Source organism: Bufo gargarizans, chromosome 3 (genome assembly GCF_014858855.1).
Source record: "Bufo gargarizans isolate SCDJY-AF-19 chromosome 3, ASM1485885v1, whole genome shotgun sequence".
NCBI classification, from domain to species: Eukaryota; Metazoa; Chordata; class Amphibia; order Anura; family Bufonidae; genus Bufo; species Bufo gargarizans.
The window spans coordinates 462,973,848-462,991,809 of NC_058082.1; the positions used below are offsets into that span (position 1 = coordinate 462,973,848).

A 17,962-nucleotide genomic window follows, 5' to 3' on the forward strand; every position below is an offset into this window, starting at 1 on the left:
GGGTGAGCAGTAAGGGACGGGGAAGTAGCCGTGCTGCTGATGGTGCACGCAGAGGCCATGGCCCTGGGCTCGGTGAGACTGTCCCTGCTGACAGATTACAAGAAACACACTCATCCACGATACCTAACTTCATGTCCCAGTTTGCAGGGTGGCGCAGGACACCACTCTCGATGTCACTCCAGTGCGACCAAGTGGTCGGTTGGATTGCAGCAGATAATGGTTCCAGTCGGTTAAGCACCACCCTGTCTTCCACAAAGTCTAGTCTCAGTAGCCAAGAGTCTGGTCAACAGAATCCTCACCCTGATACTCCTTCCTCCCACCATGAAGAGTCTTGGCAAACAAGTGATCCCACACTCGGATATTCCGAGGAGCTCTTTTCATCGCCATTCCTTGATTTGGGCCTCTCGACAAGCCCGCTTGAAGAGGGACATGAGGAGATATTGTGCCCTGATTCCCAAACTCTTGAGCTTCCACAGTCACAAGAAGATGACGGCAATTAGTGTTTCACGAGGTGGATGACGATAATGAGACACAGTTGCCAATAAGTCAACCGCAATTAGTGTCTCAAGAGGTTCATGATGAGGATGAGACACAGTTGTGAATAACTAAGGTTGTTGTTAGGTCAACAAGTTAGGAGGATAACCAGAGTGAGGAAGTGGAAGAGGAAGTGGTGGACGATGAAGTCACTGACCCAACCTGGGAAGGTGGCAAGCCGAGCGAAGACAGCAGTACAGAGGGGGAGGGATCAGCAGCACCGCAACAGGCTGGAAGAGGCAGTGGGGTGGCAAAAGGGAGAAGGCAGGCCACACCAAACAGGCCCGCAACTGTTCCCCGGAGCACCCCCTTGCGGCAATCTCTCTTGCCAAGGGGTAGGTGTTCTGCAGTCTGGCGCTTTTTTGAGAAAAGTGCGGATGATAAAAGAATTGTCATTTGCAACCTGTGCTGTACCAAAATGAGCAGGGGCATGAACACTAGCAACCTCACCACCACCAGCATGATCCGCCACATGGCATTAAAGCACCCTAATAGGTGGGCCAAAAGCCTGAATCCACAATCAGTGTCTGCGGGTCACACCACTACCTCCTCTTCCCCTGTGTTACATGCTGGCCAATCCCCTGTCCAAGTCGCAGGCCCGGATGCCTCCCGCCCTGCATCCACTTCTGTGTCCCAGCGCAGCGTACAGATGTCTATAACCCAGGCCTTTGAACGAAAGCGCAAATACCCAGCCATCCACCCACAGGCCATAGCACTAAATGAGCACCTTTCCAAATTGATGGCCCTGGAAATGTTCCCATTTAGGCTTGTGGACACTAAGGCTTTCTGCAGCCTAATAGCTGTTGCCGCCCCGCGTTACTCTGTCCCCAGCCGCCAATATTTTTCACGGTGTGCAGTCTCAGCCTTACCTCAGCATGTGTCTTGTAACATCACCCATGCCCTTACCAATGCAGTTATTGGGAAGGTCCACTTAACGACTGACACATGGACAAGTGCTTTTGGCCAGGGACGCTACAATTCCCTGACGGCACACTGGGTGAACGATGTGGAGGCCGGGAGCGAGTCGTACCCTGGGATGGCACAGGTGCTACCGACACCAAGGATTGCGAGCCCTACTTTAATCAGGGTTTCCGCTACCATCTACGTTAGTGGCTGCAACCCCCCCTTCTCCACCTCTGAATTATCATCTTGCAGCGCCAGTCAGACATCAGTCAGTAGCTGGAAGCAGTGTATCACTGCAGTGGGGAAGCGGCAACAGGCCTGCTTAAACTGATCTAGGTGACAAACAGCACACCGCCGCAGAGCTGTGGCAGGGTATAAGGGGCCAGACTGAGCTGTGGCTCTCCCCACTCAATCTAGAACCAGGCATGGTTGTGTCTGATAATGGCCGCAACTTGGTGGCGGCTTTGGAGCTCGGCAAGCTCACACACATACTATGCCTAGCCCACGTGTTCAACCTAGTAGTTCAGCGGTTTCTCAAAACCTACCCCAATTTGTCTGAGCTACTGGTGAAAGTGCGCCGCGTATGTGACCATTTCCGCAAGTCATCGACAGCTTCCGCCGGTCTGGCAACACTGCAGCAATGCTTGCAATTGCCAGCTCACTCACTGTTGTACGACATGAGCACGCGCTGAAACTCGACGTTCCACATGTTGGCCAGGCTTTGTGAGCAGCAGAGGGCAGTAGTGGTATACCAGCTGCAACATGGTCGTCGCCTTTCCAGTGAGCTTCCGGTCTTCACAAGCGACGAGTTGGCATTGATGTCTGACCTCTGTAAGGTTTTACGCAACTTTGAGGAATCAACACAGATGGTAAGCGACAATAACGCTATTATCCGCGTAACCATCCCACTTCTGTGTCAACTGAAACGCTCGCTGCTCACAATGAAGTTGGACACTTTGCATGTGGAAGAGGTGAAAATGGGGGAAGACAGTACACAGGGTGATAGCCAGACCACCCTCAGTTGGTCTTCTCAGCGCAAATTGGATGATGACGAGGAGGAAGAGCAGGAGACGGTTGCCTCCGCTACAGAGGGTAGTACCCATGGAAGTTTTATTCCATCTGTTCAGCGTGGATAGGTAGAAGAGGAGGAAGAGGATGAGGAGATTGAGTCATCCTCCTGATGTGGACAGCGAAGTCTTGTCTGCCGGGACTGCCTTTCCCATAACCCTCGCGTTGTACGCATTGTGGCCAACACCGATTACTAGTTGTTCACCCTTCTCGACCCCCGCTATAAAGAGAACTTCTCATCTCTCATTCCTGTGGTGGAGAGGATGAGCAAAATGGTGCAATACCAGAAGGTCCTTGTGGAAAAATTGCTCCAAAATTTTCCAGCTAACAACGCTGGCTGCAGAGTACATAGTTCCTTGGCCAAACGAGGAGGGTATACGAGGGGAACACACAGCAGTTCCATCAGAGGCAGGGCAACACTCTCCAAGGCCTGGGACAGTTTTATGACACCCCGCCAGCACCGTCAACCTGATGTGCGGCCTAGTGTCACAAGGAGGGAAAATTTTGGGAAGATGGTGAAGGAGTACGTAGTAAACCGTGTGAGCGTCCTCAGTGATCCCTCTGTGCCTTACAACTATTGGGTGTCCAAGCTGGACACGTGGCACAAACTGGCCCTCTATGCCTTGAGGTGCTGGCCTGCCCCGCTGCCAGCGTTTTGTCAGAGCGTGTATTTAGTGCTGCTGGGAGCCTAATAAATGATAAGCTCATCTGCCTGTCAACTAAAAATGCTGTTCGGTTGACTCTTATAAAAATGAACAAGGCCTGGATTGCGTCTGACTTTCTCTACTCCACCAGAGGAAAGCGGCTGAACAAAAAGGCACTCTAAATGTGGCTTTTATGGTGTATTGAATATACTGTATTCTCATGCACCCCTTCCACCACTAAAAAGAGTATATGGTTCAATCTCCCTTTTTTCATCCTTCTCCTCCTCCTCCATCATATCTACATGCTTATTAGGCTGCCCTCGCTCCTAATGTTATAAAGGGTCAGCTCAGCAGCATGCCCTCACCCATAATGTTTTAGAGGGTCACCAGCAGGCCCTTGCCCATAATGTTTTTGAGGGTCACCAGCAGGCCCTCAACCATAATGTTTTTGAGGGTTATCAGCAGGCCCACACCCATAATATTTTAGAGTCTCACCAGAGGCCCCCGCTCATAATGTTTTTGAGGGTCACCAGCAGGCCCTCGCCCATAATGTTTTAGAGGGTCACCAGCAGGCCCTCGCCCATAATGTTTTAGAGGGTCACCAGCAGGCCCTCGTCCATAATGTTTTAGAGCAGGCATAGCCAACCTGCGGCTCTCCAGCTGTTGAAAAACTACAACTCCCACCATGCCTTGCTGTAGGCTGATAGCTGTAGACAGTCTGGGCATGCTGGCGAGTTGTAGTTTTACAACAGCTGGAGAGCCTCAGGTTGGCCATCCCTGTTTTAGAGTGTCACATGCAGGCCCTCGTCCATAATGTTTTTGAGGGTCACCAGCAGACCCTCAACCATAATGTTTTTGAGGGTTACCAGCAGGCCCACACCCATAATATTTTAGAGTGTCATCAGCAGGCCCTCGCCCATAATGTTTTTGAGGGTCACCAGCAGGCCATCGCCCATAATGTTTTAGAGGGTCACCAGCAGGCCCTCACCCATAATGTTTTAGAGGGTCACCAGCAGGCCCTCGCCCATAATGTTTTAGAGGGTCACCAGCAGGCCCTTGTTCATAATGTTTGTGAGGTTCAGCAGCAGACCCCTAATGTTTTAGATGGTCAGCTCAGCAGCAGGCCCTCGCCCCTAATGTTTTAGATGGTCAGATCAGCAGGCCCTTGCTCCAATAGTTTTTGAGGGTCACCAGCAGGCCATCAATCATAATTTTTTAATGGTGTGTAGGATGCCCTCCTTTATGTGTAATAAAGGGTGTATTGTAGTGCCAGTTCCTTGTAATTTTTGGCAGCCCTTTCACTTAGTGCATAGACTTTATGAGTGTAAGAGTCCCACTAGCTGAACAATTGTACCACAATGTGAATGAGCCCCTCCTTTATGTGATATACAGGTTATATCGGAGTCCCTGTTCACTTGCACTTTATATACAAGTAAATATACAGGTAAGAATGTTTCCTTACAATTTTTCCTGTAAAATTGATTTCATCTTTGGTTTTGTGCATATTATTGTCAGTCTATAAAGGTGGCGTACTACTCGGACAACATCGTTCCCAGCAGCGACCTGGGAGTCCAAGATGCATCCAGACATCCTCCCCATGCTCTTCCTGAACCATTTTAGTGGTGTTTCCATCAATTTCTGACCTTTTCCTGTGAACCAGGCACCCTCCCCTCTTCAGAGCAGGAGGTGCTTGGTTTAATGCTCTGGTTCTCCTATTGACTTCCATTGTGCTCGGATGCTCTGTAGAGCACCCGAGCATCCCAAGGTGTTCTACTCGAACACCCAAGCACTTTGGTGCTCGACAAAGACTATTATTTACCCCAAAATGATACCAATGAAAACTACAAGTCGTCCCACAAAAGTCAAGCCCCCACACAATGCCATAGAAAGAAAAATAAAAAAGTTATGGTGTTCTTGGGATGCAGCGATGCAAAAGATTTTTTTCTTTTTAAAAAACGGGTTTTATTGCACAAAAATAGTAAAATGTAAAAAAAATATATATATTGTATTTGGTAAAGCTGTAATCGTACTGACCCAGAGAATAAAGATATTATGTTATTTATGTCGAAAAATGAACGCCACCAAATTTATGTAAAAAGTCAGTGGCAGTATTGCAGTTTTTTCCCATCTCCCTACCAGAAACAGTTAATAAAAGTTAATCAGAAAGTTATTCGTACTCCAGAATAGTACCATTAAAACTACAACTTGTCCCACAAAAAAACTGCTACATAGATGGAAAAATATATGGAAAAATAAAAAAGTTATAGCTCTTAGAAGACGACAATGAAAAAAGAAAAAGAAATGCTTGGTCAGTAAAGCTCAATACAGGCTGGTTAATAAGGGGTTAAAGAGAACTTGTCACATTGACCATGATGTCTGATCTGAGGTCAGCATGTTATAGTGCAGGATTAATACTGTATATAGTGTATGGGAAGAGATTGAGATTCAGAGATTCGACTTGTAACTTATTGATTGAAATCTCTGACCTTAGGAGTCCAGTGGGCTGTCAATCACTGATAGGACCACCCACTGGACTCCTAAGTAGACAGAATAGGGTTTTCAATGTATAAATGTCAAGTTGCACTGAATCTTTTTCCCACAAAACTATATTTCAATCTGCTCAGCTCCTCCTGCTCTATAACATTATGCATTTACAAAGTGACAGGTTCCCTTTAACTATCTTCTACATTTATGTTTCAGTATAATGTTCTTCTTTAGTCACAGATGAATATTTATAATCTGAGATGACAAGTTGCACGTGTGTTTCCATTCTAATATGTCCCCTGCATCTATAAATATATTCCCACGTTATTCTTTATTTGTAACATTGTCATTTTACAGTTGTCTGAATAATGTATTTTACAGAAAGGGATATTATCTGTAACATCATTTTTTGCTGACGACAGAAAAAATTTGCTGCTCACCAATATTTGCCTTCCAGGTGCTGCCACAGTAATACATGGGTTAATAATAGACACAGAGCTGAGATTAGAGCCTGCATAGGAAGCATTAATTCACTTTCTCCTTGTTCCTGTCTGCGGTGACTCAGAGCCTCTGATTTCTCGCTTTAATTTTAACCTTGGTCTGCGATAGTGCTGTTTCTTGTGTCAGACAATTCTGCAGGTCCTGGGGACACAGAAAGGTGTTTTTTGTTTTGTTTTTTTGGCTCAACGGAAGTAAGTATGCTTTTACAATCAATGAAACCATAACAGATATTGAGTAGAAAATTAAGGAGTGAATCACATTCTCCATGACTTCCACCTCCCCTTGCAGTTTGCAAAGTAAAGAAATATTACTGGTCATTCAAGCAGAACGTTTCACACCTTAGTACCGTTTTATAGGGTTCTCCAAAGAATTAAAAAATGTCATTCATCCAGAAACAGTTACCTGAAACTATGATATTTATCTTAAAACGTACCTGAGTTTTCATAAACTATTATTCTCTGTTTCAGCTAGATGCATATCACTCAGAAGCTGGGGGTGTGTCCCTTGTGCCAGCACTGTACTGCTATGATGTCCTTTCCTTAGCTTCCTACTATGTTTCTTTCTAGCTCTTCTATATCATATTTACAGTGGATCCCAATACTCAATCCCATATTCAAGATGTGGCCTTCCTAGGGATTAATAGAGGACTAATATTTTATTGCCATCACAGGTTTTATATACACATTCATGGGGTAATTTACTATTCTGAAATACACCTAAATTAGGCGTATTTCAGGCACAGATAGCACATAGGGTTAGTTGCGCCGCTATCTGCGACTTCGCCCTGCTCATGCCAGGTCTAAAATTATGAGCGTGGGCAGGGAAGGGGACGGCAGGCCCGTCTCATTTACCTTTTTCTACGCCTGTTTCAGGAGTAGAAAAAGGTCTAAATGTAAGACAGCTCGGAAGCTGTTTTACCTTTAGAACTGATGCTGGATGCGCTGAAGTTATGGAGAGGCCTGCACCTCTTGATAACTTTGGCGGTTCCACCAAACTTTGGCTTTATTAAGACTAGCGTCTAAAACACCAGTCTTAATAAATGTGCCTCTAAAATCTTAATGGCTTTTGCAGCTGCTGCTTGACATCGATTATTGCTGCTAGCTTACATGTGACCAGAATACCCACCTCCCTTTTTTTTGTTTTCCCCAGTTTTATTCCTTTCAACGTATAGCATTTTCAGCATCCTACAGTAGGTTCATGATCTTACCTTCATCAACATTAAGATTCATATGCCATGTACTTGCCCATAATGCCAAGCTTTGCATCATCAGCAAAAGCTGACACTTTACTTTCAGTTCCAGTCATTATTAAAGATTTTAAAAAGAATTGGGCCTACAACAAATGTTTTTCATGAAACCATGCTGGTTGTCAATTATTAGGTAATTATTATTAATAATTTAGCAGCTTTTCTCTAGGCCCCTTGCAGACAGATGATAGGAAACTTGTCCGTGTTCTGCACCACAGACACATTTCAAAATGGACCGCACACAGATGGAGTCTATGACAGGCCTGTTTTTCGTGCAGACCCGTTCATTTGAATTAGGGATGAGCAAATCAATTCTCACTAATTGATTCATGTCATTAGCAAGCTCTCTTCACCTGTGAAGGGTTGTCTCCACAGCAGAAGAAGCACCCACCTGCCTGTTGATTGACACTGCCAGACATCTAGCCCAGCCTGTACAATCTGAGCCCTGCGTGCTGCTCCGAGTAGCAACGCAGACAACAAAGCTCAAATTCAGTTGTGCATGAGCAGTCATTGCTCCTGAAGCCAATTTTGAGCTTCGGCACCCGCATCACTACTTGGAGCAGTGGCCCAGGGCCCAGATTGTCAATGCTGGGCTAGATGTCAATCAACAGGAAGGTGGGCGTTTCTTCACCTGTGGTGACATCCCTTCACAGTTGAAGAGCTCTTGTTAATGAGATATGTTGATTAGTTAGAACTGATTCACTCATCCCTAAGTTAAATGAATTGTACTGTAGGACAAAGAACATGTTAATCATAAGAATAAAGTTTGCTGTACAGTATTGTTATCAGTTTAATACGTTTTTTTGCATCAAGCTAATAGGATTGCAGAGCATACAGTCAGCACTTTGGATTATATATGGTTAAAGGTACACAGTGAAATGTTCATTATAACAGCAATAAATAAGGGCCAGTTCACATCTGCTTTGGAGGCTCAGTTCGGGGCCTCCGTTGCAGATCCCATCAAAAAGACCAAACAAATAAGTCCTGCTTGCAGGACTTTATCGTTTAGTAAAAAAAATAGGATACCCAATGGAAACTTAACAGACATCATTATAGTCTATGGTGTCTGTTCAGCAATATTTGTTTCAGTGAGATGTCCTATTTGGTACTTCCGTTACTTTCATTGTTCTTCTTTGGAGCAAAACAAGGGAAATGCATTGTTTGGTCACATTATTATGACCACCAGCTAATATCCAGAGTAAATGCTGTGTACAGCATAGACAGCAGCTAGACAGGCTGGGAGTGACTCAATAAGGTCCTGGTAGGTTGTCACAGGTTGCTGGAGCCATGCTGACTGCAGTACATCCCACAGATGCTGGAAGGTGTATGGGAGGATACATAGAGCGAATGCGACAATCAAGGTGGTCCCACAGATGCTCAATTGGGTTCAAGTCAGGGGAATTAGGGGGCCAGGGTAGTAGTTTCTATGTCTCGGTCATGCTCTTCCAACCAATTTTGAGATGTCGCATTGTATATAGTGTATGGGAAGAGATTGAGATGTCGCATTGTCTTGCTAGAAGATCCCATCCACCCTCAGGGAAGACAACCAGCATGTATGCGTGTATGTAATCCTCAAGGATGAATTCGTACCCAAATCAATTGAGAGTGCCTTCCACATGGATGAGTGGGCCCAGAGAAGCCACAAAAACATTTTCCAGACCATAACGCTGCCACCACCAGGTTGTGTTCTTCCAGCATTGGTTACAGGGTGTTTGTTCTCTGATGTTTTTCTTGTTATTCCAACATCCGTAAATGAAGCAGAAAACATGACTCATCAGAGAAGGCAACCATTTGCCAATCAGCGAAGGTCCAATTCCAACACTGCAGCGAAAATTAAAGCTTTTTCTGCAAATGCAACTTCGTTAGCAGAGGTGCAGTCCCTAAATGTTCACATAAGCTATTTCTCTCTCAGTACATTAGTTTGCAGGTAAATATATCAACCAATGGTCCACATTTACTAATGTCAGTGCACCTAGATTCTAGCCTAAATTGCTCCAACATGTGGTGCAGTTTGGCTTACTAGATTTAGAGAAATTATCTGCACTTATCCCATGAAGGTGGGGAGGCTTACTAGGAAAGGGGACATGGATTAACATTCAACCGTTAGCACCAAAATTGTGCCACAATTCTGGTGTGACATTGTGTTTCAAAATAAGCCAACCAATGGTTGGTATAAGGTCAGAGAAAAGTGTCTATCCCTGCACCACATTTATTATCCAGCCTGATCCCCTGTGATAAATCTGCTGCAGGTCTAGACAACCTGTCGAAGCCTACACCATCTACAGGATTAGTAAATCTGCCCGTCTTCATTTAATTGACCTGGTATGTGATAGCATGATAAAGAATAATATGTTGTGGGCATTTTGATGTAGCCCTTGTGATGGTACAGTAAGTTATGTGAAGCTAGCACAAATCTGTATCGTTTTCCAACAATTTCTAGTGAATTCCTTCTCAGACTGACCCCAGTTGTGTGAAAATGCATATGTTTAGTAAACCTCATGAACCCGTGAGGTTAGTATATAGAGATGCTATATGCCCTGAACCTGCCTCTCGTTCCTATTGCAGGAGGGAGATTCACTTGGAGCTATGGAAAAAGTTTGCAGACAACTGACTTATCACCTCAGCCCTCACTCACAGTGGAAACGTCAAAGTATTGTGAAGCGGAAGCCGCAGGCCTGGTGAGTCACCTTTCCTAAATGAACGAATCTTGACATATGGAGGATCTGAACCTGATATAGGGGATCTCCAGGTGTTTTCAGTGAACACATTGCTTGTTTCTTCTGCCTCCTGTGGTCCTCCCTAGTTGTTTGTATACACTTGGCTTGTTATGAAAGCCCCTGGCTTTTATGTGACCCAGATACTTAAAGCAACCTATATCAGCACTTTCTTCTTCTAGGCTCTTAGCAACCTCATCTCCTGTCTGCATGTCATCACAACCTCCTTCCCTACATTAACCTTTAATACTAAGGTTTTTCTGCCTCAGACTTTCTCCTTTGTTCATTATTCAGTGTCACTGTTAATGGAATGTTAACTCGTGTGATAAAATGAATCCTTTCCCTTCAGCTTTGGAGTTGTAAGATATGCTTGGAGGTTACTCATGAAAATATATTACTTGAGATTCTTATCAATATGTTGTACAGCATTTCCCTTCCAACTGTGTTTCCAATTTATTTTAATGGGAAAGTAATTACATTGAATTGTTGGTGCATGGACATATGTTGATGTAAAGTAGTAAAGCTTCTGGGTCCCCCTAAAAAAGACTATGATTGGACCCACCACCTAACCACCAAAGTTAACATGGCACCATACTGTACATTGTAATGACCTACTCTATTGGAATATACACTGGACATTGATAAATATCATATATGGGTGTAACATGAAGCTTTCAGGTTCTCCACACAAAGCTGTGGTTGGGCCCACCACCTAACCACCAATGTTAACATGTGACCATACATTGTGATGACCTACTCTATAGGAATATACACTGGCCACTAATAAAGGTCATATATGGGTGTAACCCAAAGTTTTTTGGTCTTTCTCACAAAACTATGGTTAGACCCAGCAAATAACCAACAATGTCATCATGTCACCATACAATGTGATGACCCACTCTACAGGAATATACACTTGGACACTTATAAAAGTCATATATAGGTGTAACATGAAATATTTAGATCTCCCCCTCACAAAGCTATGATTGGACCCACCAGCAAACTGCCAATATCATATGCCATCATACATTGTGATGATCCACCTTATAGGATTATACACTAGACATTAATAAAAGTCATATATACAGTAGGTATAACATGATGTTTTGGAACTTCCTGAATAAACTATATCAAATCACCATACATTGTGATGACCTACTCTATAGGAATGGTGGCCATGTTTGCTAAACTGAGAATAGGAAGTGCAGCTACTGTATATTGAAAATGGAAGCTGAATATTTTTCATAACAAGCAATGTTGTTGCAAAAATAGCTGCCACAACATTTTGAGTTATTGATATATGGCCATATTTTTGGTATTTTTGGTATGTATGTGTGTTATTTCAAAATATTTTTCAGAATATGATGTGATATGTGTGATAACACTATGTCTTGTATCTGGCATTTTCTAGCAGTTTTCTCCTCTTCAGGATCTATCTATAATTTTCAATCCTACCTAAGCTGGTGGGTGGAGGATGGCCATAATGATGTCTCCCATAAACAGCCCACATAAAGACAGGGGATTCTACTCCCTAACTCTCACTCACAATCACTCAGAAACAGCATATAGGGCATTATTATACTGAAGTCGTGAGCAGTAGCAATATGAATAAAGCACTTGGGATCAGATATAACACTTACTATTAACTTCTTCTCTTGGCTGCCCTTTACCCATCCCCTCTCCATAGACTTCTGGCATAATCTAATCTGATCCTTCAGTAAGCAGTCAGCTCGTCTTGTTCTCACAAGACGGATTTATCACAGAATTCAGTGAGAAAGTTAGTTTAGTAAAGGAAGGGGGACAGCCTATAAGAGGAGAACAATATATTTTTATCTGATAAGATATATTACAAAATTTCTTATGTTCTCCTGTATTATTGATTTATGCAAAGTTGTTTGTAATAACAGGGATCATTATATGCAGTTGAGCTTTCAGGTAAACCAAATGTTGATTGAAACCTGCAACCATTATTGGTATTCCAATGCAGTTGGATATTTTTAACTCATATCATGTGTAATTAAGTCATAAACTTGTCAGGCAGGTTGTCATACTCCACAGCCAGATGCTTGCATGTGTTTTCAAAGTAAGCAAGTATCATGCTATGGGTTGTTAGCAGAATACTAAAGAATACAGTATGGCATCTTGATGCAACACCTCAGTGTACCATAGGTGCAGTTAAAGTAAATTTATTGTCTGGAAGAGCAGTAACTAATAAAATAATGTATTTTATAAACAATACTTATTTGTAATGCCTTGTTCACACGGCAACTTTTAATAGTGGAATTTGGCTTAGATTCCACTCCAAGAAGCCACTGGTGGCCTCCCATTGCTTTCAACTGTAGCTGCATGAACATTAGTGTGGTCTCCCATTGAAAATAATTGGAGGAAGATTCTGTGTGAAAGGTCATGGCTTTTCAACATGGGGTCTGCATGAAACTCAAAAGCCTCCATGTGAAAGGGCTCTAAGGTAAGAGTAAGGTTGGCCAAAGCTGCTACTTTGGGCAGAACTACACGATTATCTTATGTCTATGGTATGGAAGCATACATTTTAATGTACGATCCAGATAAGTCAAAGCCAGAGGTGTCGGGCAGCAGCATGTTTGGCAGAGCTGAGCATGCATGTGTATAAGGGATCAGAAAGAATAGCTGTGAACCGAACAAGCGTTTAGCCAGCAGCTATTGAAAATATAGGGCACCATTATCTCCAAGCATCCTTTTTGTAAACAGCAGGTCTCTAGCATTGAAGTGTGTCTTTGGAAGAGATTTTCCCCTACGGTAGGTTTGATTGATAATAATTGTCTCAAAAACACCTATAAGATCACCTGACAGACAGAGGAGTGACTTTACGAAATACCTTAAAGAGACTCTTTCATCAAAAAATTGTATAACATATTAACAACCGGTGACTATTCTACCTAAAATAAATAAACAGCTGGATTGCTTTCTGCATATTTTATTGTCACTAAATGTATTCTACTTCCTGTCCTGTCTCTTTAACTTCCATTTCATTTGAACTTGTTAGCACAGCAAACAGTCTCACTTAAAGGGGTTGTTCGGGCTTTTAATATTGAGGACCTATCCTCAGGATAGGTCATCAATATCAGATCAGCTGTATGAGGAGACGGTGCACACAGTGCGCATGTACCACCTTCCTTCTCTCTTCCTGCTCGCCGCTGCTTTCTATGGCAAGGCAGAAACTTGCTACTAGTCAACCTCAAGGTGTCCATAGCCTTTAAGTAGCGCGTTCATTGCCTTAAAGCATACCTAACCTTTCAACAAGCTCTGCATTAATCAATAGTACAATATGTGTATCTGAGGAATAATGCTATTTCTGGCCACTGTATCATTTGTATGTGGCGTTTTTAGCAGTTTTCCTCTGTACATGCTGAATATCTGGTTTGCAGATCTCTCAGACATGGTGAATGGAGACTAGCTGCCAGCCACTGCACACAAAAAGTAAAGGAGAAGCCGCTTCCTAAGATTATTTTACTCACTCAGAAGTATGCTCCAGGATCATGACCTTACAGAGAGATACTGTCAGCACAGTAGGCAGGAAAACTCAGGCACTGAGCCCAAACTGGAACCCAGACTGCTTTCCCTGCCTACTTGCGGGGCAGGCTCTAAGAGGCAAGTCTGCAACTGGTCGACATTCCCTACTCTGCTAGGTGCAGGATTGAGATACACAGAGAAGAAACTACACAAAGATGAAGTCGTACAGGAATGGGTCGGTGCCGGGCGGACAGTGCAGTACCAAATCAGGCGACAGACGGTAGTCAGCATAGCCAAGCTGAAGTCAGAACCAGATGGGAAACACAGTACCAAATCTCAAGACAGAGAGTGTTTAAAGGCAAGCTGAGGTCAATCCAATAGGCAATCCTAATGCACATAGAACAAAACTGGGAGCACAGCTAGGGAGTAAAAACCTATCACTGGTACTGGTATCTGGCTAGGAAGGGGCTTAAATAGAGCACTAAATCCCATGTTCAGAACCTGATAAGTCATGACTCAATGCTCCATTAGTCAGAACACATCACACAGGAATAGGGAAGCTGAGGAATCAGCCCACTGCTAGTCTCCTCCACTGATAAGACATATTACAACATTTCTTGTGGTCACTTGTACTATTGATTTATGCAAAGTTGTGTAAAAATACAGTGACTCTTTAAGAATATAATTGAAAATGCACATACATAGTTAGTGAATAGCACTGTATTGTGTATATAGTGCTCCTATAACGCATCATGATACTAACACTGCATGGTGTAAAGCTAGTGATAATTAATGAAATATTATCAGCTGTTAGAATCTTCCTTTCCTTGTAGTCCTGCCCACTACCAAGACCATTATGGATACATAGAGCAGTGCCCATAATCCAGGACTGTTGTGTTGCATCTTTGTAACTAAAACACGATGATGCAGTCAGTTAGGATCGGGGAGCTGCAGTCAGTCCAGGAGATGCAGTTGACACACAGGCCATGTTTCCTGGACCAAACACGGTTGTGTGAATCAGCCCTAAGGGTATATTCACAAGCAGCAGAATTGTTTTAGAAATTTCTATGACTGTCTCATTCATGTTAATATAACTTACAGAAGTCCATGTGCTTGCTGCCAAATCAACCTCATTGAGATAAATGGGAATGATTTTCAGACCTTTTTGGACCGCATTTGCCTCCTGTGAATATACCCTAAGGATGGGATATTTTTCTCGGGCTATGTTTATAGCTGTCCTCTCAACCTGTATGTTTAAGGTTTCATGTATCATAGGAGACTCATCGTCTTTGTAGGTGCTAATTAAAATCCCTTGTTAAGATTAAATGCCCCAAAATGCGCAAGTCTACATCTACTTCTGCAAAGTGCAAGAGTTTAAATCCATCTGAGATTGTGATTGTTAGGTAAGCTGTGTGCTCTTTGCTAATTGCTTTTTTAATTACTTCTTGGCCATTTTTTAGAACATAAAGCAAAGTGAAATGGGTTTAATCGTTCAAGAGTAATTGCTATTTTATCCCAGTATATAAAATGCTGAAGATATATCTAAACGACATCAGCTTCCTGTGCACAAGATTGCATTAAACCTACTAGTATTATGCGGCACATCTTACGTAGCAATGATTTACAAGATCAAGAAATTAAGTAATTGCGTTTAGGGTCCATTCACAGGTCCGCAAAATGGGTCCGCATCCGTTCCGCAATTTTTTTGCGGAACGGGTGCGGACCCGTTCATTTTCAATAGGGCCGCAAAAGATGCGAACAGCATACCGTCCGCATCCGCACTTCCTTTCGGCAGCCCCGCGAAAAAATAGAACATGTCCTATTCTTCTCCGCAGCCACGGACAAGAAAGGGAATTTTTATTATAGTGCCGGCCCTGCGAGGTCTGCAAAATGCAGAACGCACATGGACCGCAAAACAGTTGCAGACATGTTAATGGACCCTTATTGTGTGAGAAATTGTATGGAAATAATCACTGAATAATGAAAACTGTACGCCATCAGTCATGACATAAAACCTCTGACAGATGAAGTGAACAACATTATTCTGTGAAAATGGCGCCTGTCGAGGGGTCGATATATTAGGTAGTTGTTGGTTCACATCACATTTTACCCAACCCATTTAATGTACAAAAAATAACATATACGTTAAACGGATGTCTCGGACTGATGCCATACAGCGGCATTCTTTCACCATAATGTTCCACTGCAAAAAAAAAAGTATACTTTTTTTTTTTACCAGGATACAAGAACGTGGTGTGCTGTGTTTTTGTATCCTTTTTTTCTAACGTATACATCAAACGGAGGCATAAACGTGATGTAAACCCACACCCTTAGTAAACAGTCAGTTCATGCAGTTGATGTGTTGCAAGCAGGAAAAATGCACAACTGTAAGGGTACAGCCACGCGGTCAGGTTTCTGTATGCAGTTTGTGAAGCCAAAATCAGGAGTTTATCATAAAATGAGAAAAAGCATAAAGGATAGATACAACTTCTTTTTTTTAATTCACAAGAACCTGACCGTATGGCCGGACCCTAAAGATCTGAGCGACTTACTGTATACAAAGGACACATTATGATAGTTAAACAACTGAATGAGAACTTTCAAAAAAATGGCAGGTCCTGTGTTGTGGTCCCAGTATTCAGTGATTAGAACCTCCAGAGAAGTACAACTAGTCAGCAGGGTCATGAGATCCCAAGGCTAATGGCTAATTGATACACACAGATAACTCACCCGTCTGGTCCAATCTCCCAGAAGAGCTGTAACACTAATTGCCAAAATGATAATGCCACCTACAGTATGATAGGAAGGTGTTAGAACCCACAGTGCTTCACAGCTTGCTGCATATGTGGATCCATAGCTGCCGACTATTAAGACTCCCTGTCTACCTGCTTACATTGAACACTATGAGAAGGCAAGTTGACAGAGGCAGTATGATGTATTTGCGAGTGCTCAGTTGAGAAACATTAGGTCCTCCTGGCACTCATGTGGAAGTTATCTTGATGCATATCACCAACATTTTTGCAGAAGACGTACACCCCTTGGCAATGTATTCCTTAGTGATAGTGGTATCTTTCTGCAGCATAATGCACCTTGCCACACTGCAAAAATTATTCAGGAATGGCTTGAGTACCATGATAAAGGCTTCAAGTTGTTGGTTGGTCTCCAAATTCCCCAGGTCTTAATTCAACCATACACCAAATACAGTCCAATCCATGAAACCCACCTAAGCATTGGTGTATAGAAACATAGAATGTGACGGCAGATAAGAACCATTTGGCCCATCTAGTCTGCCCAATATACTGAATACTATGGATAGCCCCTGGACCTATCTTATATGAAGGATGGCCTTATGCCTATCCCATGCATGCTTAAACTCCTCCACTGTATTTGCAGCTACCACTTCTGCAGGAAGGCTATTCTATGCATCCACTACTCTCTCAGTAAAGTAATACTTCCTGATATTACTTTTAAACCTTTGCTCCTCTAATTTAAAACAATGTCCTCTTGTAGCAGTTTTTATTCTTTTAAATATTCTCTTCTCTTTTACCTTGTTGATTCCCTTTATGTATTTAAAAGTTTCTATCATATCCCCTCTGTCTCGTCTTTCTTCCAAGCTATACATGTTAAGGTCCTTTAATCTTTCCTGGAAAGTTTTATCCTGCAATCCATGTACCAGTTTAGTAGCTCTTCTCTGAACTCTCTCCAAAGTATCAATATCCTTCTGGAGATATGGTCTCCAGTACTGCGCACAATACTCCAAATGAGGTCTCACTAGTGCTCTGTAGAGCGGCATGAGCACCTCCCTCTTTCTACTGGTAATGCCTCTCCCTATACACCCAAGCATTCTGCTAGCATTTCCTGCTGCTCTATGACATTGTCTGCCTACCTTTAAGTCTTCTGAAATAATGACCCCTAAATCCCTTTCCTCAGATACTGAGGTTAGGACTATATCACAGATTTAATATTCTGCTCTTGGGTTTTTACGCCCCAGCTGCATTATCTTGCATACCTAGACCTGTTGCAGACCATGGAGCCTCCACCTCGCAACCCACATGATAGGGGATAACTAACTGATTGGTGGGGTTCAGACCGCTAAGACCCCCATAGATCCTGAGAACTGGTGTCCCATAGAGAATGAATGTAACAGCAGAGTTCATGCTCGACCATCAGAATGGAGAAAATTGGACTCTCATCCTCAGGATCGTGGGGGTGCAAGCGGTCGGACCCCCACTGATCAATTAGTTATCCCCTATCCTTGTGGAGAACACCTAGTAGGAAGTTGTGCCTCTACTTCCACCAGATGTAAAGTAGCTATCCAATAAGTCAGTGCTCAACCTTATTTTAAAAAAACCATGAGACATAAGATTTAGCCTAAAAGA

At 43.1% G+C, this 17,962-nt stretch overlaps 1 protein-coding gene across 1 annotated transcript in view; it reads left to right on the top strand.

Moving 5' to 3' along the window:
• LOC122930339 (leucine-rich repeat-containing protein 75A-like) overlaps positions 1-17,962 on the top strand; it is a 355,789-nt gene that overhangs the window by 206,236 nt on the left and 131,591 nt on the right. The window contains 1 exon segment of the mRNA XM_044283631.1: positions 9,946-10,058. Coding sequence (XP_044139566.1) covers positions 9,946-10,058 — 113 coding nt within the window.